General features: G+C 61.2%; 5 protein-coding genes across 5 annotated transcripts; 1 reads left to right on the top strand and 4 right to left on the bottom strand.

The window, feature by feature from the left end:
* Positions 1-987: 987 nt before the first annotated feature.
* Positions 988-4451, top strand: A1Q1_08271 (uncharacterized protein; the record flags this gene model as incomplete). Its single annotated transcript, XM_014326418.1, has 4 exons — positions 988-1792; positions 1866-2007; positions 2098-2461; positions 2568-4451. The coding sequence occupies 4 exons, from the start codon at positions 988-990 to the stop codon at positions 4449-4451; spliced, it is 3195 nt and encodes a 1064-aa protein (XP_014181893.1).
* A 751-nt stretch (positions 4452-5202) lies between these two features.
* Positions 5203-7378, bottom strand: A1Q1_08270 (polyadenylate-binding protein; the record flags this gene model as incomplete). The annotated part of the gene is made up of 2 exons (XM_014326417.1): positions 5203-6786; positions 6902-7378. The coding sequence occupies 2 exons, from the start codon at positions 7376-7378 to the stop codon at positions 5203-5205; spliced, it is 2061 nt and encodes a 686-aa protein (XP_014181892.1).
* A 1355-nt stretch (positions 7379-8733) lies between these two features.
* A1Q1_08269 (uncharacterized protein) lies at positions 8734-13146 on the bottom strand (the record flags this gene model as incomplete). The annotated part of the gene is made up of 1 exon (XM_014326416.1): positions 8734-13146. One exon carries the CDS (start codon positions 13144-13146, stop codon positions 8734-8736), a length of 4413 nt encoding a protein of 1470 aa, XP_014181891.1.
* Positions 13147-15056: 1910 nt separating this feature from the next.
* Positions 15057-15652, bottom strand: A1Q1_08268 (uncharacterized protein; the record flags this gene model as incomplete). Its single annotated transcript, XM_014326415.1, has 5 exons — positions 15057-15088; positions 15133-15151; positions 15200-15320; positions 15367-15389; positions 15617-15652. 5 exons carry the CDS (start codon positions 15650-15652, stop codon positions 15057-15059), a joined length of 231 nt encoding a protein of 76 aa, XP_014181890.1.
* Positions 15653-17402: 1750 nt separating this feature from the next.
* On the bottom strand, positions 17403-18272 carry A1Q1_08267 (60S ribosomal protein L19; the record flags this gene model as incomplete). The annotated part of the gene is made up of 3 exons (XM_014326414.1): positions 17403-17631; positions 17702-17993; positions 18200-18272. 3 exons carry the CDS (start codon positions 18270-18272, stop codon positions 17403-17405), a joined length of 594 nt encoding a protein of 197 aa, XP_014181889.1.
* Between the last annotated feature and the right edge of the window lie 4353 nt (positions 18273-22625).

Here is a 22625-nt window from a genome sequence, read left to right as displayed (position 1 = left end):
CGCGCGCAGTGGCCAGTGAGAAGCAACCCCCCGGTCACAAGGCACACATGAACCGACCCGACATCCAAGCCTCCTTCCTACGCGGATGCCGGCCGGGCCTGCGTGACCATGATTGCTCTGCCTGCTCTGCCATACCTTGTTTTGATGCAACTCTTTCACACCCTTGTCATCATTCTTCTATCTTATCTCTTCCTATTTCCCAACGCCACCGCCATCACCGCGTGCATCGACTGAAGCGCACAACCCACCCCGCGCGCGCACCGGTTGGCTCCCGACTCCTCGACTCAAACTCACCCTCCTTCACCCGCCCTCGGCACCAACCTCCGGCCGACCGACCAAGAGGAGAAACGGCGGACGCGATGGCAACCCTCGTGTCCGTCCCGGCGCCCCTGATTCCGCGGCTGCACACGCTCTTCAGCGTCAGCGCATTCGTCACTGCGCTCATTGCAGGATACGTCTCGGGACTGTGGGAGGCGCTGTGCGAGAATGCAGTCGCCAAGTGGCCCGTCGAGTGGTGGCCCAGTGTGAGCGCTACGTGAGTACATACTCGAGCTCGACCGAGCGAAGCGAGGGAGTGCGAGGTGGACGAGGTGGACGAGTCGGACGAGATGGGACCAGCAGAGACGAGCAGAGGGGTCCAGAATGAGCTCAGAAGGAAGCACTCGGGACCCAGAATAGATACGCAGGCCGCTAGGCTGGGCGTAGCTGATTCAGCTGGCGGTGCTAGTCCCAACGATGGGATGGGCCGAGAGGGAGCTAGCGTGGTGGTTCGGGGCCGTCAATTCTGTGGGCGGCGAGGCTACGCGCCTTCCTCGGAGCGGAGCTATCAAGCGACGAGCAGGATATATCGACTCCGCCGCGCCGCCGCTCGCCTTCGACGCCCCGACGCCCCGACGCCCCGATGCACGTTGGAGTAGCCTCAGTAGCATCGGCGGGAGCTACAAACACTTGGCGCGCCGGGCGCAACGAGGGCGCAAGCGATGAGTCATGGTGTCAGCGTCTCAGGACGCCCCCGACATCTGCGCCCCTGTGCTGCATGGACCATGTGCATGTGGCTCCTGGAAACGCCATGAGCCATCTCTCGCTGGCGGCTTGCGGCTTGCAGCCTCTTGCCCGCTGCTGCCTGCGGCTTACCTCCCCCCCTTCGTTCCACACAGCTATCAAGCTACAGATGCTGAGCTGACAAACAGTATCGGCGACCACGCAGCTGCGCGCGCCCCGTTCCAGATCCTGATCGCGCTCACTGCGACGCCGCGGTTCATCTTCCTCGGCCTGCAGTGGCTCGCGCACCGCTACCCGCCCTCTTCCTCCTTCCCCTCTTCCCGCCCCCTGTCGGCTCCCCTCTCCTCGCCCTCCATCACCTCCACCCACGACACGGAGCACAAGCGCTCCCTCCGCTCCCGCTCCCGACTAACCGTCGAGAAGGGCGAGAAGGGCAGCGACGACGAGCTCGACAGCGACGTCGCCCTCGACCCGCCCACGAACGGCACGGGGCGCAAGAAGGCGCCCTGGTCCTCTGGCTCGGTCGATGTCGAGGCCTGCCTCGGACTGGCGAGGACGATCGCGTGCGGAGGATGGATGTTCATCACGAGCCGCGACGAGCACGACCTCCACGATCTCGCCATGATCGTGTACCTCGTCCTCGACGCGCCGTGGATGTACCTCTCCTGGGCGCACAGTACGGACCCGCGCGCGAAGAAGTGGCGCGCCATGTGTGCCGCGGCCTTCTTTGGGTGTCTCCCGCCGCTGATCTACCTCTTTGTGCAGCACAACATTAAGAAGGTCCCCGGAGGTGAGTAGACTGCTCTCAGCCTGGCAATGCCGGGAGCTAGTGGGTCCGTTCGACGCAGCAAGCTAACCACCAGCGTACACTTATTATGCGTTCTTCGAGTGGTCCCTCGTCATGTGGGACGTGGCGTTCGACGCGGGAACCGTGTTCGAGGTCGGCAACTTCCAGATCCGCGTCATTGACACGAGCCGTCCCGAGATCGAGGATGACAAGAATGGGTGCGTTTGAGATGGCCCGCCGAGTTGTACAAAACTGTACTCTCCTCTTGGTACAAACTGTGAGATATGTAAGATTGACACTTTACGCAGACACGCAAGTCCCGTTGGCATCTACCTCGCGCCCGTGCCCTCGCGCCCGATCGTGGAGGAGGACTGGACGGCCAAGCCGTCCCGTCCCTCGCCCATCCCCCACCCCGGCATCGCAGCCTACCTCTCGGACATTTGGTTCGGTAAGCTCGCTCTCTTCCTGCTGGTAGCTAACGACAGCGACGGCGTGGTGGACCGTCTTCACGGGCGTCAGCGTGCAGCTCTTCTACTGGTCCGTGTGGTCTCTGGCGCTGACGGGCTCCGAGCTGGGCATCACGATCAACCTCATCCCGTACCTCTTCAGCAAGCCCGGGTACCGCGCGGCGGTGACGTCCCGCTCCGGTGTATTCTGGAACCGCACGCTGCTGTACGTCTTCGGCCTGGGCGCGTACGCGATCCCACACGTCGCGGCGCGCTTCTTCTGTGTCCTCTTCGCAATGGCGTGTGGCTGGAACGCGCTCCTCGCGGAACAGACGCGCACAAGGGGATCGCCCGAGGCGGGCCAGACGGGGCGGATGTGGGCCGCTGGCGTCGTGCTGTGCATGCTGGGCAAGTACCTGTGCTATTCGAACAATCCGTTCTGGGCGATCGTGAACAGCGACAGCGGGGGGTGGAACAAGACGGGTCTCCTCCTCTCCGCGCTGAGCGTGGCGGAACTCTACTTCCGCCCCAACAGCCTCTTCGCTGCCCCGCCCACGACGGCCCCGGGCAAGCGCGACGACAGGCGCATGGGCACGACGCGCGCGCAGCGCCTCGCAATCACATTCGGCCTCGGCGCATTCATGCACCTCGCGCAGACCTTCCTCTCGGACAGCGGCACGATAATCGCGTGGTCGTGGGACGGCTTCCCGGCAAGAGCGCCGCTGCTGCATCCCTGGGCCGGCATCGTGACCGCGCTGTGTGCGCTGGCCATCCCCCTCTCCCTCTCCATCCAGAGACTGCTCGACCCCGTCGTGCTCGCGGTCCCGTACCTGGGTGCATTCTGCCTGTACATGTTCCCGAACTGGGTCGGGTTCGCGGGCGGCGTCGCGCTCATGGTGTGGCTGATTGCCGCCGCGCCGGCGTTCATCCGCATCGCGTCGGGCGTGCCGCCAAAGACGACCGGAAACGCAATGGCGTGGAACTGTTTCCTCGACGTCGCCAGTGTTTTCACAGTAGCATACGCCTTCGTGCCCTTTGGCTGGGTACTTAGGGAACGCACGGGCTTCATCCTCCTGCTTTTGCTGGTGCCGCTGCCCTTCGCGCTGCGTGCGGGCCAAGCTCTGAATCTCCCCGACGAGTCGAGGCTCGCGGCCCGCTCGCGCAAGAGGCTCCAGACCGGCGCAGTTTACACGCGCTACCTCTCCATCGCTATTGCGTCTGCCGCCATCGTGGCGGGCATTCGGCTGCACGCGCAATCTGCCGAGGTGACGACGCCGAAGCCGTACTACGGTGACCTGAACGTGTTCACGGGCGGGATCTACACGGTGCATTTCGGCATCGACGAGCCGGGGCGCGACAGCCAGCGCCGCATCGCGAGCCTGGTCAAGGATATGGAGGTGGACGTGCTCGGCATGCTCGAGACGGACCTGCACCGCTTCGTGTACGGCAACCGCGACCTGACGCGGTACATCGCGCAGGAGCTCGGATACTATGTCGATCTGGGCCCCGGGCCGAACAAACATACCTGGGGCGCGTGCCTGCTGAGCAAGTATCCGATCAAGAACAGCACGCACCATTTGTTGCCGAGCCCGCATGGCGAGCTCGCGCCCGCCATCCACGCGACGCTTGACATTAACGGCGTCGACGTCGATGTCATCGTGAGCCACAACGGGCAGGAGGAGGACGCGCTCGACCGCGAGCTGCAGACCAAGGAACTCGCCCGATTACTCCAGCTCAATCCCCACCGGCCGACCATGTTCCTAGGCTACCTCGTGACGAAGCTGAATGCGCCGGCCCCCTGGCCCTATGCGCTCTTGTTCAACGAGCAGACGCGTCTCTCCGACATCGAGACGCTGGACAAGTGGAGGTGGTGCGAGTATCTCGGCTTCCGCGGTCTCTGGCGCGTGGCCTATGCGCGCCTGCACCACGGCGACGTGACGGACACCGAGCTGCAGGTGGGCAAGTTCATCCTGCCCCTGCCCAACCAGACGGCCGAGTATCGCAACGACGAGGAAAAATACTGGCACATTGGCGAGATGGACATCCCGCCGCCGTGGCGGCTGCCGAGCAAGTTTAGGGAGGACCAGGGCGGACACTTTTACCGCGTCTGGGACGGACCCCTGTATTACCGACCCCCGCTCGACTCGGGCGTGCTCGACTATGGACGCGGGGGAGGGCATAATGAGTGGCCTCCGCGGACTGACGTGCAGGCGTAGCCGTAGCCGTGGCCATGTCTGTGCTGGCGTAGAGTGTGTTGAGAGTAGTAGTGCATCCTATACATCTTATGCAAAATACTGGGCTGCTAGTACATCCTTCTGAGCGCCGAGTGCCACACTGACGATCGAGCAGATCTGGCGGACCGAGCAGCAGCATCCTGCGGCCTGTATTACTACTCAGCTTGTGTTGAAAAGCTGTGGCATCGTCTCGTGTGCTACTCCACTGCGGACGTCTCCGGGTCGGAGAGCGCAACTCCGAAACATGCTGAGTCTGCTGAGTTTGCTGAGTCGGGTGAGTCGAGTGAGGCTGATAACGGACTACGGACTACGGGGTGCGAACTGCGCGCGGCGCGTCTGCGTCACCCTTGGCGCCGCACACCTGTCTGATCGCCCATCGCTTGCTTCTGATCGCCTGATCCGCCTGAGACACAGACGACTGATGGAGCGACGCCCATTCAAGCCATCGCGGGATAAGCAGCCAGTTGACGCTCGTCCTAAACACGGGTTCCTTCTTGAGTTTGCCAAACGAACCCCCCTCACTTCGTTAGATCGTTAGTGCAGACTCGCTTGCCTCGCGCCTTCGGCGCTCGGCTGCTCTCGTAGAGAGAACTCGTTGCATTCAGCTCCCACACCATCGTACACATCTCACATTGGTGAACCGGTCTAGGAGAACTACACAAGAGCTGGAAAAATATAGAGAAGGATAGAGGGGGAGGATGGGCGAAAAAGAGATATGAAAGAAAAAAGGAATTTACTCCTTCTTCTCGGCGGCGGCCTCGTCCTTCTTCTCCTCCTCGGCGGCGGGCTTCTCAGCGGCAGCAGCCTCGTCCTTCTTCTCACCCTCGGCAGCGGCGGGCTTCTCCTCGTCGTTCTTGCCCCAGTCCTCGAGGACGCGGAGGGCCTCGTCGACCTTCTCGGTCAGAGCGGCGGGGGACTCGACGAGGTGGAGGAGCTCGGCGTTGTCCATCTCGAGGAGCATGCCGGTGATCTTGCCGGCGAGCTCGGGCTGGGACTCGTGGATCAGGGGGTAGATGGCCTCACCGAGCATCTGCCTCTGCTCGCCAGGCGAAGCGCGAGCGAGAGCCTGGGCAGTGAGGCGGGGCTGGCCGGCGGCGGCCTGGGCACCGTCACCCTGGGGACGGGCGGGGACCTGGCCACGGGGGAGACCCTGCTGGGCACCAGAGGGCGAGCCGTTGGGGCGGGCAGCGGTAGGGGGACGGGCGTTGCCAGCGGGGCGGACGGGGTAGTTGGGCATGCCGGGGTAGTTGCCGCCGGCACCTCCGGGAGGCATGTAGCCCATGGGGACGGGGGCACCGGGCTGGCCAGAGGGAGGGTAGCGGCCGGGGCGGGCACCCATCATGGGGGGAGCGCCGGGGTAGCCGACGACACCGCCACGGACGGGCATCATGGGGCCACCGTAGGGGCCCATGGGAGGGTAGTACATGGGGGCCTGCATGTAGCCCTGGGGTCCACCGAGTCCGTTAGCAGCGGCGTACTGGAGACGCTGGGCGTTGCGCTGCTGCATCTGCGACTCGAGGGCCTGGCGACGGACCTCCTTCTTCTGGGCAAGCGAAACGTACAGAGGCTTGGTGCCGATCATCTTGCCGTTCATCTCCTGGACGGCACGGGTGGCCTCGTCGGGCTGCGAGAAGCAGACGAAGCCGAAGCCACGCGAAGCACCCTTGTCGTCGCGCATGACCTTGGCCGAGGTGATGGTACCGGCAAAGTCAAACTCGGAACGGAGACGGTCGTCATCCCACTCGTCGTCAATGTTCTTGACGTAGAGGTTGACACCGGCAGTCTTGGACTCGTTCTCGAGGCGGCGCTCCTCGTGCATGCGGCGGAGCTCCTCGTCACGCTCGGCACGCTTCTGGGCACGGCCGACGTAGAGCTTCTTGCCGTTGATCTCCTTGTCGTTGAGCTCGTCGACAGCCTTCTTGGCCGCGTCGTGGGTGGTGTAGTTGACGAAGGCGAAGCCCTTAGAGAGGCCATCCTCACCCACCGAAAGAGCAGCAGAAACAATCTCGCCGAAGGGCTTGAACATGTCCTCAAGGTCCTTCTGGGTGAACTCGGGCTCGAGGTTCTTGATGAAGATGTTGGTGAACTTGGCGCGCTGCTCCTCGACCTTGGACTGGCGCTCCTTCTTCGAGATGTGGTGGCCGACGTAGACCTTCTTGTCGTTCAGGAGCATGCCGTTGACCGACTTGATGGCGGCGTCAGCAGCCTCACCAGTCTCGTAGTGGACGAAGGCGAAACCGCGCGAGTTGCCGTTCTCGTCAGTGGCAACCTTGCACGAGAGGATGTTGCCGAAGGCGGCAAAGGTGTCGTGGAGAGCCTAGAAGTCAGCACGTGCCTTCGACCTCGCATTGTTGCTTCCGCGCAGCCCCATTCCCATTTGCAGTAAGGGCCGGGTGTGATGCTGGCTGATAAGAGCAAAAAGAATCACTTACCTTGTTGTCGATCTTGTCGTCAAGGTTCTTGATGAAGATGTTGCCCTGGCCGGTCTTGCGGAGAGCGGGGTCGCGCTGCGACCACATGATGCGGCAGGGACGGTTCTTGATCAGGGAGTAGTTGAGGTGCTCAAGGGCGCGCTCGCCGTCCGCCGCGTTGAGGTAGTTGACGTAGGCGTAACCGAGCGAGCGGCGGGTCACGGCGTCACGGCAGACACGGATGGAGGCGACGGGGCCGACCATGTTGAAGATCTCGAAGAGCATGGCCTCGGTGACCGAAGGGTCGAGCTCGCCGACGTAGAGCGAGGCGCTGTTGCCGGGCTGCTGCTGGCCAGTGGTAGAGGTAGGGGCAGGCTGAGCAGGCTTAGCGGCACCCTCGGCGGCGGGGGTGGCAGGGGCAGGGGACGCCGCCGCGGGGGTGGGCGACGAAGGGGCCGCGGCGGCGGGGGTGGCAGCAGGGGTAGCGTCGGCAGACATGATGCTTTTGTTGGGTTGTAGTTTTTTTGATGGAGGGTTTAGGGTGGATTCGACCACGTAGGTTTAAGAAGCGTTGACGTGGGTTTTTTGGAAGCTGTTAGGTGCAAGAAAGCATGCGATGGAGATGGCAGGTGTGTGGTGGATGTCGAGGTCGAGGACACGGACAGAGGTTTGAAGCAAGGTGGAGTGATATGGGTGGCCACACGACGAGGGAAGGATTTGAGTCAGCGCGCGATGCAAAATTGTGCTGGGCGGGGGAGGGTCAAGCCATGTCGCGGGGTATGTGCACTCTCTGTGATGGTGCATGCATGTCGGCGATGGGAGGGGGCGCATGCAAGTGACGGCGACGAGGATGGATGACCCGTCCGCGATGGGTGGGGGGACTCACCTGGAAGATGCAACTAGTGATCTCTCTCTGGATGGGACGGCTAGTTGGAGAACACAAAAAGGATGGCAGAGCAGACAAAAGGACGCGGCGGGGGTGGGAGGCAGCCGTCAGCCCAGAGCCCATAGTCTGACCCACGGCCCAAGGCCCGCCAGGCGCGCCAGAGCCACAGAGCGCCAGTGAGCAGTGAGCTCAGCCACGAGGGACTCTGCAGGCTTGAGATTCCACGGGCGGAGGCAAATTATTCTGCGTCCGCTGAAAAATCCTCCTCTGGGCTAGAGGCGGAAAGAGCCACCACCGTGAGGTTGCGAGTTTGTTTGAGCCCACCTTCACTGCTCTGGGTGCGCTCTATGGCCCAGTGATCCTCACTCTGGTTCCAGCCTGCGGCCCTCATACATCCTGACGACGCCTCTTGTTCATGGGCTGACGTCCTGGATCCTGACCAGTACTCTTATCCCCGATTGGCCCTGCAACAGGTGGTGGCATTTTCAGACCCATTGAATCCAATGAATATCATAAACGAGTCCAAGACATTGCTTCCTGCAGGTCAGTCCATGTGACCGACGCAGACCTCTGTCACTCATGCACATCCCTCTCACGACCACCTGACCTAGTCCTTCCCTCTCGGGTCCGAGACGATCAGTCTGAGTGAGGCGTTCGCTTACCTCCGCACTCAAGCACTCCGGCCTCCGGCATACCCCGGACTTCAGACAGGACATACGAGGACAATGGCCTTGAGAACGGCACTCGGCAATGATCCAACAACCTGCGATACATACAACTAACATACACGTAGCGCCCAAACAATAAAGGAAGAGAAAATGAAAGAGAAAAACATGTCTTGCGTGAGATAGAAGTGGAAATGACACCCGTATCGATAACCGATCGAGGCCCTAGAAGCCCTTGATACCAGAAGCACGAAACCAGCCTACATGAATCCCGTCAGCCAACACGATCCGCCGACGTCCAACTAAGACTCGGGGGCGCGTTCCGTCTGCTGCGCCACCGGAGTCGCACACTGCGTGGGCGTACCGCCCGCGGAGTGCTCGGCCAGCGGGTCGCTCAGCATCAGCTGCTCCAGCCGGGAGTCGATGCCGTTGATTGCGTTAGGCGGCGGGAGATGCGAAGGCATCGGCGGAGACACATGCTGGGCCTGCTCAGCGAGCTGGGCGTGTTCAGCAAGTTGGGCATACTCAGCCTGCTGCTGCTGCTGCGCTTGGTGTGGGAACGCCTCCTGCTGCGGATGAACCAGAGGCTGCTGCTCGGGCGCAATCTCCTCCATGTGCAGCTTCAAAGGCGATTCGGAGCTAGGCGCCGTCCCGCTCAAATGCACGTTACTGGATGAGCTCTCGGGGGTGTGATACGAGCTCGTCGCCTGCGAGACTGCAAGCGAAGAATGCGAGAGCTCGCCGCTAGGCAGACGCTCGGATTGCGGTGTGAGGTCGTAGGTGGTGGCTGAGTCAAGCGATTGCAAATCACCCGTCGTAGTCGTCATGAGCGAAGGCACACTGGACGCAGTCGGAGACTGATCCGGCTGCATCGTGAGCTCCATCATGAGCGACAGCCACGGGTGGTGCATGAGCTCTGAGGCCGTCGGGCGCGCATTCGGATCAATGGTGAGACACTGCTGGATGAAGTCGATTCCGAGATCCGACATCTGCCCCGGGTCCGGCAGCGGCGGGTGCTGCGTGGCGATTCCGATGTGGAACATGATCGCCCATTCGTTGTCGAGGTTGGACCACGGCTTGCGGCCAGTGGTGATCTCGAGGACGACACAGCCCATGGACCAGATATCGGCAGCTCCGAGAGCGCCGGCACCTCCCTTGATGACTTCCGGAGCGAGGTACATCAGCGTTCCGGCCAGCGAGTTCATGACTGCGGGACCGGCGTCGCCGCCGCCACCACCCTTGATTGCGCGCGTCTTCGCCATCGTACGGTTACCCTTAATGATGACCTTGGCCGCACCAAAGTCGACGTACTTGAGGACGGAGTTAGCGCCCAGCAAGATGTTGTCGGGCTTGACGTCTCGGTGCTCGACACCCTTGGAGTGAAGATACTGCAGACCCTGTAGCATTTGCCAGGCGTACACCATGACGACCTCCTCGTCCTCGATACGTCCGTGCTCGAGCAGGTTCGCCAACGAGCCACCGGGACAGTATTCTTCGAAGATGTAGACACGGTCGCGGTGAACCTCGATGCCGTAGTAGTCGACGATGTTTGGGTGTGAGAGCATCTGCATGACCTGCCTGTCAGTTCGAATCTCAAAACGGCAACTTACGTCCGCCTCGTCCTTGATTTGCTTGTAGAGGGCGGGCGAGTTGGTAATGTCCTGCACGCGAATCTCCTTGACAGCCATGATACCGCCCGAGTCGAGGTTGAAGCCGAGGTAGACGCTGCCGTTGGCGCCGCCACCGATGAAGCCGCCCTGCTGCCACCGCAGGGAGATGTTGCTCGAGCTCGCAGCAAGGAACACGAGGGCGCGGTCCTCAGACACTTCCTCATCAAGGACACGCCCAATAAGGTGCTGCTCGTGTGATTGCCCGGCGAGATGCTGATCGAGGGCGTTGATGAGCTCGAGGCGCTCCTGGCGCGGGATACGGAGGGAGCGATCGACCTGCATCTGCATCTTGCTGGCGCTCGTCGGGGACGGAACGCGGGGCAGGAGGCAATCGTCATCGTCGTCGCGCTGGTACATCTTGGCCATGCGGCGGAGCGTCTCCAGGCGCTCGGCCTCCTTCTTGGCCTCGATGCTGGAGCGCGCCCCGAGGATATCGAAGTGCGAAATGAGAAGCGTCATGCAGCTCGCAACCTTCGCCCTAAGGAGAGCAAACTCGTGCTTCGTCAGGTGGAGAATGTTGTTACCGCGCGTCATAAGCATCGCGTACTCGAGAGCGTTGACGGTCCAACGGAAAGTCTTGCGGTCCGTGGGGTCGCAGTTGTCGCAGATGAAGCTGACCCAGCTAATCGCAAGGCGCATCAACAACCGACTAAACCGCGACCAGGCGCTGTTGTCCATGTGCAGGGCGACGCGATGGCCGTGGTCGCTCGCAAACAAATACCAGTTCTCGATCAGGTCCTGCGTGCCGGGCGCACCACGAAGCGTTCTACGCACGTGGGCGGCCGACTCGATGATACACTCGGACAGGCGCAGTGCGGAACGGGCAATTTTCTTGAGCTCGCGGTTGACCTTGGGAAGGTGTGATTGGGCGTCAACGATGCACTGCGGCTGGAAGATGGTCGTCTCGGTGTCGGGGTCGATGAACGAGCGGGTGAACAGCATCTTGCAGTATTCGAGGCGGGTGAGCGGTCCGTCGGCAACGAGGCGGATGCGGCTGTCCTCGAGCGCATAGTCGATCTTCGTGCCGACATCGAGGGTCATGACCGCTCCCTTCCACGCAAAGCTCTGGCGGGGTGACACGAGCAGAATATACTGCGCGTCCTCCTCGTCCGACTCGTCGTCGTACTCGCTAAGTCCAACAGAAGCGCGAGCCTTCATGGCGCCGGGGGAAATGTTCAGCGACGACGCGCGAGTCAACAGCTGCTTGACATCCGCCGGCCGCTCCCACAGCGACCCGTCTGCGAATATGTAAGTGCCGTGTTCCTCGTAGACGTTGGTGTACACCAGGAAGTGCCCTGACTCCTGAAGTTGCTCGACAAAGAGTTCGGTATCCTCGTCCTCGAGCAGGTACTCTGCTGAATTGTCGAACTGTTGGTACAGTCGGCGCGCGAAGCGCTGCAGCTTCCTAAACCGCATCTTGATTGCGTCTAGAATTTTTCCGTACCACACTAACATCTGCTCGGTCGTCATCGGCTGCTGGTCTCGGTACTGCCGACTCGTGTCGTTCGGAGATCCCGCATGAACGTTGCTGCGGCCGTCGTCGTCCGTCGGGATCGGGACATGCAGCGAGTTCTCAAAGTAGTTGATAACACGGACCATGAGCTTGTTCGTTAATGAACACAGACTCTCCGCGACAACGAGGTCGACGCCCTCGACAGCTTCCGCCGCATCAAACAGGAACGTCCACTCGCCCTCGAGGACTTCTGTCTCGCGGAAGTAGACGGCCTTGGACCCGCTCTTCAGCTTCCAGTGCAGAAGCTTGAAGAACATCTTGATGCACTTGAGGATAACGTCCTGATAGGAATCCGGGAAGCTCTCGGGCAGAGCCCATCGGCTTTCCGGGTCGACCGACGTGATCTCCTCGTACTGGCGTCGGATCACGATTGCCAAGGCGATCGAGTTTCGGAAGCTGCTCGCCATATCGTCAATGACCATGAGATCCGGATCCGAGAGGCGCTCGGCGGCACGCAGACGCGTCTTGAGCGCTTCAATGATAAGCCGCCCCGGGAACGACACGATCTTGAGCAGCTCATACTGGAAGTCGGGCAGGTTGAGCTGCTCGAACATGGGCAGGTGCGCGATGACCGTCTGCTTGGCGTTCTGCAGGATCGCGATCTGGTCGAGGAAAATTCGCTTCTCAAAGGTACGTCGCAGCGAGTCCTCCTTCAGAATGCGATCGACAAAGGTTGAGTCATCCGTCTGGTCCTTGGCGTGCGCGAGCGCCTTCGAGTCGAGCGGGTGGATGCGGTTCCCTCCTCCGCCGACGAGCGGCTCCTCCTTGGTCGTGTTCGGCTTTGTGATGTCGAGATCCTCCGTGCCAGTCCAAAGCTGCAACGTCCGCAGTTGGGTCTGTAGTTGGGTGACGATCGAGTACCAAGCGGACAGCGCATCGACCTTGGCCTGAAACTCCTCAGAGTTGTAGAGCGGCTTGTCTAACCTGAAGGCGTGAGTGTGCGGGTAGAGAGACTCGACGATAGCGAGTTTCTCCAGAATGTACGCCACCTGGTCGAGGGGGCTGACGTCGCCATCGTGCTTGATCGTAAAGTTGTCAATCTCCTCGAGCACGGTGTCGACGACGCGATTGCGGCGCTGCTCGACTCGTCTGCGCTCCTCTTCTTCAGTGCGGTTGCGCAGCCTGGCTCGGATTTGCCACCACAGACTCTGGCCAAGGGCCTTGCGATATGTCTTGCCGGACGGAAGTTCGACGCCTATACGCGAGCTCTCGCCGCGCAGAATGTCGCCTCCAAGCACACTGGCAAGCATGCTTTGCCACTCCATGCGTTCCCGCCCCTCATCTGTGTCGGGCCCGGCTGCGTCGGGCGGCGGTGTCGCAAGAATAAGGGACTTGGGTTGCCCGACGCCCATGTGCGCAATGTCTGCGCCGTGGTGATGCGGACCGGGGGTGGACTCGCCATCGCCAGTTGCCGCCTGTCGAACAGCCTCGGCGACGAGGGCCTTCACGGGGTGGCTCTCAAGCTCGTCATCGTCATCGTCGTCGGACCGCCAGTCATCTAACGCGCGCGCGTATCCATCTGCGTCGGCCATGTCGATAGCTAACTCGCGTACAGGTCGGGTTCGGCGAACGCTGCTGGAACGCTGATGTCGTACTGTGTTGGGAGGGGTACTGTTGGTGCCGTCGCGGTACTTGGACTTCCAGTTGTTATATGATGAGCTCGCGGTCGACGACCGGCCGTACGTGTTGGATCGAGTCAGCTTGGGCTGAGACGTCGACGAATGGCGGGGCTGCGCCGTTGTGCCTGTCAGCGACGAAGAACGTGTATGTCCGGGGATATCTGCACGTCGTTAGCCTCTGCTTGCGGGACCGTCGTCTTCGATGCGCCAGATATAGATCTGGTCGCTATAAAGGAGGGTTGTCTGCTGCGCGGCTGCGCGGCACGCGAAGACTCACGGTCGTCGCCTAATGTCACGATCGGCTCGCTCTCATCTGGCGTACTCGGCCCATGCCCCATCATGCGAACCTTCCGCCGCGGCTTGGTGGCGGTCATGGACGGTTCGTCGGCGACGGGCAGAGCCGAGTTATGTGGTGGTAGTTGATCGGACATGGTTGGTGGAAGAGGGCATCCGACAAGAGGTGAGATGTGAGATTATCGCTCCGGGTTCGTGCAGTAATGGCTGCAATCCAGGTTGCGCCAGCCACTACAGACAGACCCGGGGGGAGATCGTAAGAGGGGCGGTACTCAGATGAAGGTGTAGGTGTGTGTACACGAGAGGGCGGTGAGTGAGGTGAAGGGTAAGCTGGGGATTGGGCGATTCGGAGGAGGGCGGTGAATGAGGATGGGTCTCGAGGTCGAGCGCGCAGCCGCCGTCGTAGTTGTTCGATTGCGGATAAACGGGGTCGCAGAGATGACTCGAGGATGTCGCGGCGGCGGCAGAGGGTGTGAGGGCGGGATAGGAAGAAGTTGGATGTGGGTTGGTTGGTCGATAGAAGGAAATGGTCAAAGGCCAGGTCACGACGCCGGACCGAACGGACGGCCAACGGAGGACAGGATACAGGTGCGAATACGTAACAGGGTTGTGTCTCACGTACTCCTGCACTTCCTCGGTGTGAATACGTAGATTAACCTGCGACTCGACACACTCAACGCTGATCCTTGCGCACAAATGTATACATATCGTTCGATCCATGCGAACTCTGTATGCTAGACGTTGGGGAGAGGGCGGTTACGACGCAGGCGCACGTAGACAGACGCGGTCGGCTGACTGCATACACGTCTAACCTCCAGACCGCACCTGACCGGCCCGCGATGCCCGCGTCTGACTGGGCCTACCTGTCCCCTTTAGAAGTCTCGGACACTCCCATCATGTGCCGCACCTCTGTTCCGCAAGCTGCTGACGCTCGACGCTGCAACAATAACAAATCGCCCTTCGCCCTCCTCCGTCCGCGCAAGAAGATCTGGGTATCTGTTCTGCGTCTAATAGCAATGCACACCGAAATGCCGTACCAGTCCTCAATTGTCGGATCGAGAACGGACACCTCCTTTACCGAGGGTATCTGGTGGCAGACATCGCATACCATGCCGACAAGTCTCTGGGAATCGCATACGCTTGCCTCCCGCAGACACGCCCCGATACCTTGCCACGCGCGTACGCCGGCCGCGCTGCGCGAGCTACGCTGCCGAAACGGCCGTTGAGGTAAACTGACAACGTTGCACCTTGTCTGACAAGAAAGGACCGGCATTCCACACTACCACTAGCGATCTCGCGGGCATGCCAGAGCGGCCCGGAATCCGACTGATCCTGCGCGCCGAACGATAAAAACGCATGCCGCACGGGGAACAGACGGCCGTGCAGCCGTCGTGCAAAGGAGGGACACGAAAGACGCATTCCTCGCTGTCGGGAATGAGCCGAGACCTTATCCACGCTGCCGCTTAACGATTCGCTTCTCAACGAGCCCATGCATATCTATTCGCCCATTTTGTTTGCCTATGAGCAGTTTAGAAGGGCTTGTCAGACTCGGGGGTGTTGTCTGTGGGTCAGTCATCGTCCCTTGGAGAGTCGCTCCAAGCTTACCGGTGAAGTACGGGGCCAGCTGCAGGGTCAGCTAATATCCGAACCGTCGACTCAGCTGAGTACTCACGAAGGGGATCTTCTGGAGCACGTCCTTCTGGAAGAGGGGGACGGGGCTCATGAAGAGCGAGACGGCGACACCGGCGGTGACACTCCAGCCGATGAGCGACGAGCGGAAGGGGCGGAGGAGCCTATCTGTGTCAGGAGCTGCGCGCGTTATTTCCATTCGAGACATACTCGGGGGTGAGGCCACCGAAGTGCTGCGGGGTCAGCGAATGCTCCATAAATCCGAGGCTAGCGAGAGAGACCGTTCGGGCATGCGACCGAGAGCGTCGTCGTCTACACACAGAGAACCGAGCTCTATTCCATCTTGCCGAAACGTGCGGATCAACGTGCGATCCGACGCTTTTCCATGCTTCCTTCGAGTATCGCTCGTTCGCGGTCGGCGTCCCTGGGTATGCGGTCTCCTCGCGTGCGCTGTACTCACGGGCTGGACCTTGTACTTGACCTGGAGGGGAGCCATTTCGATCGTTGAGAGGTGTATGCAGATGTCGAACGCAACGCAACAGTGTTCATTGGTCGGGACGGAGCGGAGGGACGGAGGAAGACTGATACGCCGAAACAGACCGTGACGTGTAAAAACCCCCTGCCCTGCGTTTCGCAGGTGACTGGAAAGTTCAGGTGGAGGTCGCTCACATTGCATCACCAGGTTTCTGTGGGAGCTGCATTGTGTTTCGGCTCACAACAACACAAGCACCATGTTCGCCCGCTCAGCACTCCGACTAGGATGCCGCATCGCCGCATCTGTGGCTCCCATCCGCGCCGTTCGGCCGCTCGCCCTGCCGCTGCACCGCGCCTACGCCAGCCTGTCGCCGGACACTCCGCCTCCCGCGAAGGCGTACGAGGTCTTCGATGAAGACGGCAAGACGCGGCAGAAGGACCGCGCGATTCTGCGACTGAGGGAACAGCAGGAGGCTGGAGAACTGGAGGACCCGCAAGTTCTCGACTACATCCGTGAGGAGGTGGCCGACAGGATCACGGAGCGTATCGAGGTGTGTTGGCTGCTTGGTCGAGAGCAATCAGCCGCTAATCTCAGGACCTGAAGACTCCCCCGGCGATCGTTGTCGAGCTGTCGTCACATGCGGGACAGCTGACTCGTATGCTTCAGGAGGTACTAGGAGACAAGCTGCACCCGTCAACGGAGCCCGGAGGTGTCATGGGTCAGGAGAAACGGAAGTGGATCATGGTTGAGCCGTCTAGCGAGGCGCTGAACCGTGATGACGACTCGACGTTCCTCTGTGAGCTTACCTCCTGGTACTCTGTAGCTGACAAAAGATCCTCCAGAGCGTATTCAGTGCTCGACGTCTGACTTCCTGAACAACCCCGAGCTGCAGAAATACGCGGACAAGGTGGACGCGATCGTGAGCGCCGGCGGTCTGCACTGGGTCGGCGACATTGTCGGCGCCTTCACGCAGGCGAAGCACCTTCTTAAGCCGGACGGCGTGTTCATCGCCGCCGTGCTTGGTGGCGACACGCTGTTCGAGCTCCGCACAAGTCTTCAGCTCGCTGAGCAGGAGCGTCGGGGAGGCATCGCCAACCGCGTCTCCCCCATGATCAGTGAGTTACCGACCTCTTGTTGAACTGACACGCAGGTGCGACTGACGCCCCGTCTCTCCTGAACCGCGCCGGCTTCACCTTGACGACCGTCGACACGGACGAGATTACGATCAACTACCCCAGCATGTGGGAGCTGATGGCCGACCTGCGAGACATGGGCGAGTCCAACGCCATCCTCGGCCGCCGCACGCACATCTCGCGTGACGTCCTTCTCGCGGCCAGTTCCATCTACCAAGGTTAGTGGCGACTCATAGCTTTGCCCTTGTAGCCGCAGCTGACAGCAGAACTCTACGGAAACGAGGACGGCACGGTTCCGGCGACGTTCCAGATGATTTTCTTCATCGGCTGGAAGCCGGCCCCGAACCAGCCCAAGCCGCTCGAGCGCGGCTCGGCCAAGACGAGCCTGAAGGACGTGTTGTAGAATGTGCCGGATGTAAGAAGTCATCAGTGATTCACACATGCCTCGGACCCGAGACGTGTCGACTCAGAGCACCATCTCCGAGCTCCGACCGACTCCCATCCTTTGCCACCCAGACCCAGACCCAGACCCACCCAATCTCTGACGACCCATGGCACCTGATGCCTGCTCTGCAACTGCTGGTGATTATGCGTGTACCCCGGGGGCTCCATGACTATCCTACAGGCGTAGATTGAATCTACTTCTGCTCCTCCTCGCGCTCGATCTCGTGGATGGCCTGGCGCTTCTCGGCAAGACGCTGAGCCTTGCGCTCGCGCATGGCCTTGTTCTTGATGCGGCGGGCCTCCATCTGGTCGGCGAGGGCCTTGGTACGGAGCTTCTCGGCCTTGGCCTTGTGGATGTGCTCCATCAGGACACGCTTGTTCTTGAAGGCGTTACCCTTGGCCTTGAGGTAGAGGGAGTGGTAGCTGTGAATGTCAGCGATGCGTACACAAAATCTCGTCATCGCAGATATATTCTGCGTCTTCGAATACTAACAGGTGCTTGTCGATCTTGCCGGACTCGCGGTACTTGCGGAGAAGACGACGGAGAACGCGCATGCGACGGAGCCAGAGGACCTTGGTGGGCATACGGGCCTCGGCGGTACCCTTGCGCTTACCGGCACCGGTGTGACGGCCAAGACGCTTGGAGGCGGCGTGCTCACGAGTGCGGGCGCGCGAGTGGATGACGGTGGGCTTGACAATGATGTGGCCGTCCTTGAGGAGCTTGCGGACACCAGAGCGCGAGTTGGCCTGGGCGATCTCGGCAGCCTCCTGGGGGTCAAGCCAGACTGGAAATGTTAGATCAAAAGTCTCGAGACCTCATGCAGGAACGGGCCAGCTCCATCTCCTCCAAATTTCCATCACATTCGTCGGTCGCTGGGTTGTCGATGTCGTTCGCGCGGTCGTGCTCGATATCGGTTCCCGTCCTCCTGAAAACTTTCGCCGCCGATCTCCACTTCTGCTGACCCGTTCTCGCTCAGTTTTTCACACTTACTCTTGCGCTTGCCGACGCCGGCAACGGAGGCGGCGAGGCGCTTCTGGATGCTGAGATTGGAGCTGGACGACATGGCGGTCTCCTTTTCGAGTTTTGTTGAAGGCTAGAAGCAAGAGAAGGTTGAAGGTGGTAGAGGGTAGACAACCGCACTGCGGGAGCGAGCAGCGAGGGGCTGGCACACTCCGGGCTCACCTTGGGCGGAACTTAACTGGCCGTCCACATAGCCACACATCGAATTTGAGATTTTTTCGGAGTTACCAATGCATGAACTTCGCTCGTTCTGTCGGCGTTAACGCACGTGGTAGCTATCTAATCTGTACCTGAGATTATCTGCTCTTGAAGATGCTCGATGCGCAAACAAGTTCTCTCGAAAGACTGACGACGTTCGACTTCGAGTTCGAGTTCGCCATCCGCAGAGGAGTGCTCGCCACGTCGACGCCCCGCCACGTTGATCGTCTGAGACAGGTCGACTGGATCGGCAGGGGCGCAGCGCTAGCGCTGCGGTGGTCGTTCCTGCGCCCTGCTGATCGTTGCGCCCCTCCCGGCCTCCCGGCCTGGAGCTCGACCGTCTACGACGTAACGGGTGGCGACGGCAACTATGCATGCTCAGCGTGCTCCGAACGTCTGTTCTAGGCTTATGTGCAATCCGATCATCGCTTCCACTCGGCTCGCATGACATGACTAATTAACGGCTTTTGACACTACTCCGCGTGGTGCAGCCCTCCGACGAGCAAGCAACTCTGCCCCTCATCGATGCCTGCGGAGCGAACTGAGCAGTCAGAAAGTGAAACTGTCAGTCTGATCGTCGGCGGATCCTTCTTCCCAGCTCAACGCCCCAGCCCTGCATGCGTATATGCTACCTACTCGTCCTCGGCCGCTCAACTGTGTAACGGCCGTGGCGCGTCGTCTCACCCGGCCGTCGAACCTGCACAGCAACCTCAGAATCTTACTCTGAAGTTCTGACTTTCGGTCTGAGAGGAGTGACTGAGAACTGCGCGAAGCACAGCCCTTTGCGTTTCACTCTGGACAAGACTTCTCTGCCTATCCTTCAACCAGTGCCCCACACCATCCAACTGCGGTCACCGGGGGTGTTGGTGCAGCAGCCTTCTCGGATGATAGCCGCAGCGCATGTACCACCGGCCGGACTGTCGAAGCTGACGTTCGCCGCTCACACGCCGTTGGGATACGACCAGTCGCCATTCGGCCTCCACTGACTGCAGCGGTCGACGCCGCCACGAGAGCTTGCGCTTGAGTATCGGGCCATGCATATCAATGGAGGAAATCATCCAGAGCAGCGTTGAGCTTCTGGCCCGCGGTGCTCGGCTGTGGGCGGTCCAAACGTTCGACAAGCCAGAAGCCCAGCACTGCAGGGGGAGCTAGCTGTCCCGACGTCTGCGGAAAAAGGGTGGAGTATCGGAGTCGAAGTCCGAGACCGAAAGAAGAGGGCAGGTTACGCCCTCCTTGTTAGCGCCCGAGGTTGACTTGGAGGAGTCCGACTCCTCTGCCTCGGATTCCTCCGTCCACGGACTCCCAGCTCTCGGCGTCCGCACCCGGCGTTCGCGACGCGCGCGGTACTTGAGGTGGTCAACGGACCAGAAGGTCCAGGAAGGACCATAGGGTGTGGGGACTTCTTCGTCGGCCTCGGCCTCATCCTCATCCTCATCCTCCATGGCGACAACGACGGTGCGTTCCAGGTCAGCAGTACTCGTGCCGACCTCGCTGCGGCCGCCGATGGAGGCGAGATCACCCCCAGCTGCGTCATGCCCGGTGCCGGCCGCCGATTCCAGCCCGAACTCGAATCAGGACGAGGAACAGGAACCGCAAATCTGATATCGGTCCGAGTTCATGCGTTCGAGTGCGCCAGAACTCACGCTGCGGCCTCTCTTCGGCTTATCCTTCTCTTGGGCATTCGGAGCCCTGCCTCGGGAGCACCCACAGTGACATTGACAGCCCCATCTGCTGGGCGTTGATGACGGGGACGTCCAGCCCGCGGGCGTTCTTGCGGTATCTGGCCTTCTCAGAGCAGTTGCGGCACATCTATCGGGTCAGCTCTTGCCAGCGACACTACCTCCTACGCGGTGTACTCACAGTGATCATACCTGGAGAGAGCTTCCATACGGAGCTCCGCTTTGTTCCGCAGAACCCGCACTCTCTCGGGAGATGGAGGCCGAAGAACGTGACTCCCTCAGCAGCCTCCACCCCCGAGCACACCTTGAAAGGAGATGTCGGCGAAGTGGGAGGCATGGTCGGCTGGCCGAGTGGAGGAGGGGTCGTTGCACTCGCAGCCCTCCCTCCCCCGGTGGAGGCGACAATGCTCTCGGCGAGCTGCGCCTGCTCGACCGGAATCCACCGCTTGTTGCACAAGCGGCACAGGTCCTTGCTTTTCAAAGCTTTCCTCCCGCAGTGTCGGCAGCCGTTCTTTCCCTTATCGGAAAGTGCCGAGACGTGCAGGAAGAACTCCTCCTGCAAGCGCGCCGCGCGCCCGGGCTCCTCGATCGCCATCTCCAGTGGGTCGTTGAGTTACGGCGCCAGAGCGCCTTGAGCCTCGCCCCAGGAGTCTGCAGATCACGCCTGGGGGCACGCACTCCCCGCTCGACGAGGATGTCACGGAACTGCAGGATGCAGTCCCGCATCTCGTTGAGGAAACCCAGGAGGGCCGAGCCTCGCCAGAAGTAGCGGAGGCGATTCACCGCCCAGAGCTCGAACACAGCGTTTTGGTCGGGGCCCGAGAACGAGAAGGGCTTGTTGTGCACGCTGTGTGCAAGCATGGACGCGGCCAGGGGGTGGTTGGTCCACCCGATGACCAAAGGCAGCCCGGTCGCCACATCTCGCACGCCAATTGTGCCGTCCGCCCGGGGGTAACCCTGGTTCTTGGCCACCCCCAACCAGAAGCGGTAGACCGCCATCTCGTCGTCTTCGGACCGGAATGCGTGACGGGCACCACAGAACTCCTCCACGCGTCCGAGAGCACCACAGAGCAGCCTAGCGATCTGCTTCGTGGGCGTCTCGGGGCCGAAGAAGAGGGTCGGTACCCCATCCGCGTTCCGAGGCATGCTGCCTGTGTCGATTCGCGGAGCCTCGTCCAGGAGCTGCGCCGCAACCTCCCCTACCCTGTCAGAGTTGGGACAGGGGCAGGAGCAGATCTGCCCCTCGATGTTGGCTGGAGGCAGTGGTTGTTGCCCCGGGGACGCGCCTACACCCTTCCACAGCCAAGCTCGCCTGCTCTCCACCTCAGACATGACCCCGGTCTTCTGCCCCGGGGTCAAATACTTAGGCTGGCAAGAGGCAACGTCTGGTGCCGCGAACCAGATCATCAGCCCCGCGATCCCGTCCACATCCACCTGGAACCCATCCTCCTGGTTCATCTCGAATAGGGAGACGCAAGTGAACAGGGCGACTTCCTCCAAGCTCGTGCGTTTGAGCAGGTTGAACGCGAGGGGAACACCGCGCACGTTGGGCGGGCCATGCTGGGCGAAGGAGGCCGGCGTGCTGGTTCCGTCGATGAAGTGGATCTGATCCCTCAAATCGGGGGAGACCCATGCGGCCCTTATGCGATGCTCGGAGTTGAGCAGGCGCTGCACTTGAGGATGCACGAGATCGGACTCGACAATGTCGTCCGTGACACAGAATGGCGGACGCTTGCCGAGGAGCCATTCCTTGATCTCTGCCGTAGAGGGCATTGCTTCCAGTGCTGGCATCGGGTCGAGCAGCTTCCTGTCAGCAATGATCTTATGGTTACCACCTGCTGCGTCCATGGAGGCAGCTTGTGAGGATCCACGAACCTTCGGTAAGACCGTTGAATGTCTCGCTTGAGGCACTCATTGAGCGAATCTTGAACGGATCCTTGCCCTTGTACCCGCTGCTGCGCTGACCGTCCAGCTTGTCCAGCAGCCACTGTGCCAGGGGGTTGAGCTCATCGGCGCCCTCCGAGGGAACTGCAGCGGAGGACTCGCCTGCGACGCTGGGCTCCGGCCCCTCGACGTCTGTGACGTCGCTGAGAGGCGGATCCGAAACATCACCATGACGGGGTTCGTGCTTGGCACGGGCGGCCTCGGCGCGCTTCTTGCGGTTCCGCTCCTTGCCGCGGCGTCGATCATATGGAGCTTGATCGACTCCCGCCTCTGGGACTTGGGAAGCGAAGAGACGGAGGGACCCTGGCCGGCTCCGCGGTTGAGCGTGAGCAGTGTTTCAGCCGCACGCGAACCAGACCCTCCAGCTGATGAGGATGCCACCGTACTCGCCGACGCAGAGAAGCTGCTGACGTTGGCGGGCTGGGGCTGACTGGACGGCGAGGTCCGAGTCCTTGTCGTCGCCGAGCTTTTTGCTCGAGTGGCGGCGGCGCTTCCTCTTCGCCTCCCCATCCGTGGTGAAGGTGGGGTTGGTGACGTTGATGGGAGGGGCGAGAACCTTGGCGGAATTGACGGGA

Source organism: Trichosporon asahii, assembly GCF_000293215.1.
Source record: "Trichosporon asahii var. asahii CBS 2479 unplaced genomic scaffold scaffold00018, whole genome shotgun sequence".
NCBI lineage: Eukaryota > Fungi > Basidiomycota > Tremellomycetes > Trichosporonales > Trichosporonaceae > Trichosporon > Trichosporon asahii.
Note: the sequence above shows the minus strand (reverse complement) of the source record. Positions and strands in the feature narration are given on the sequence as shown.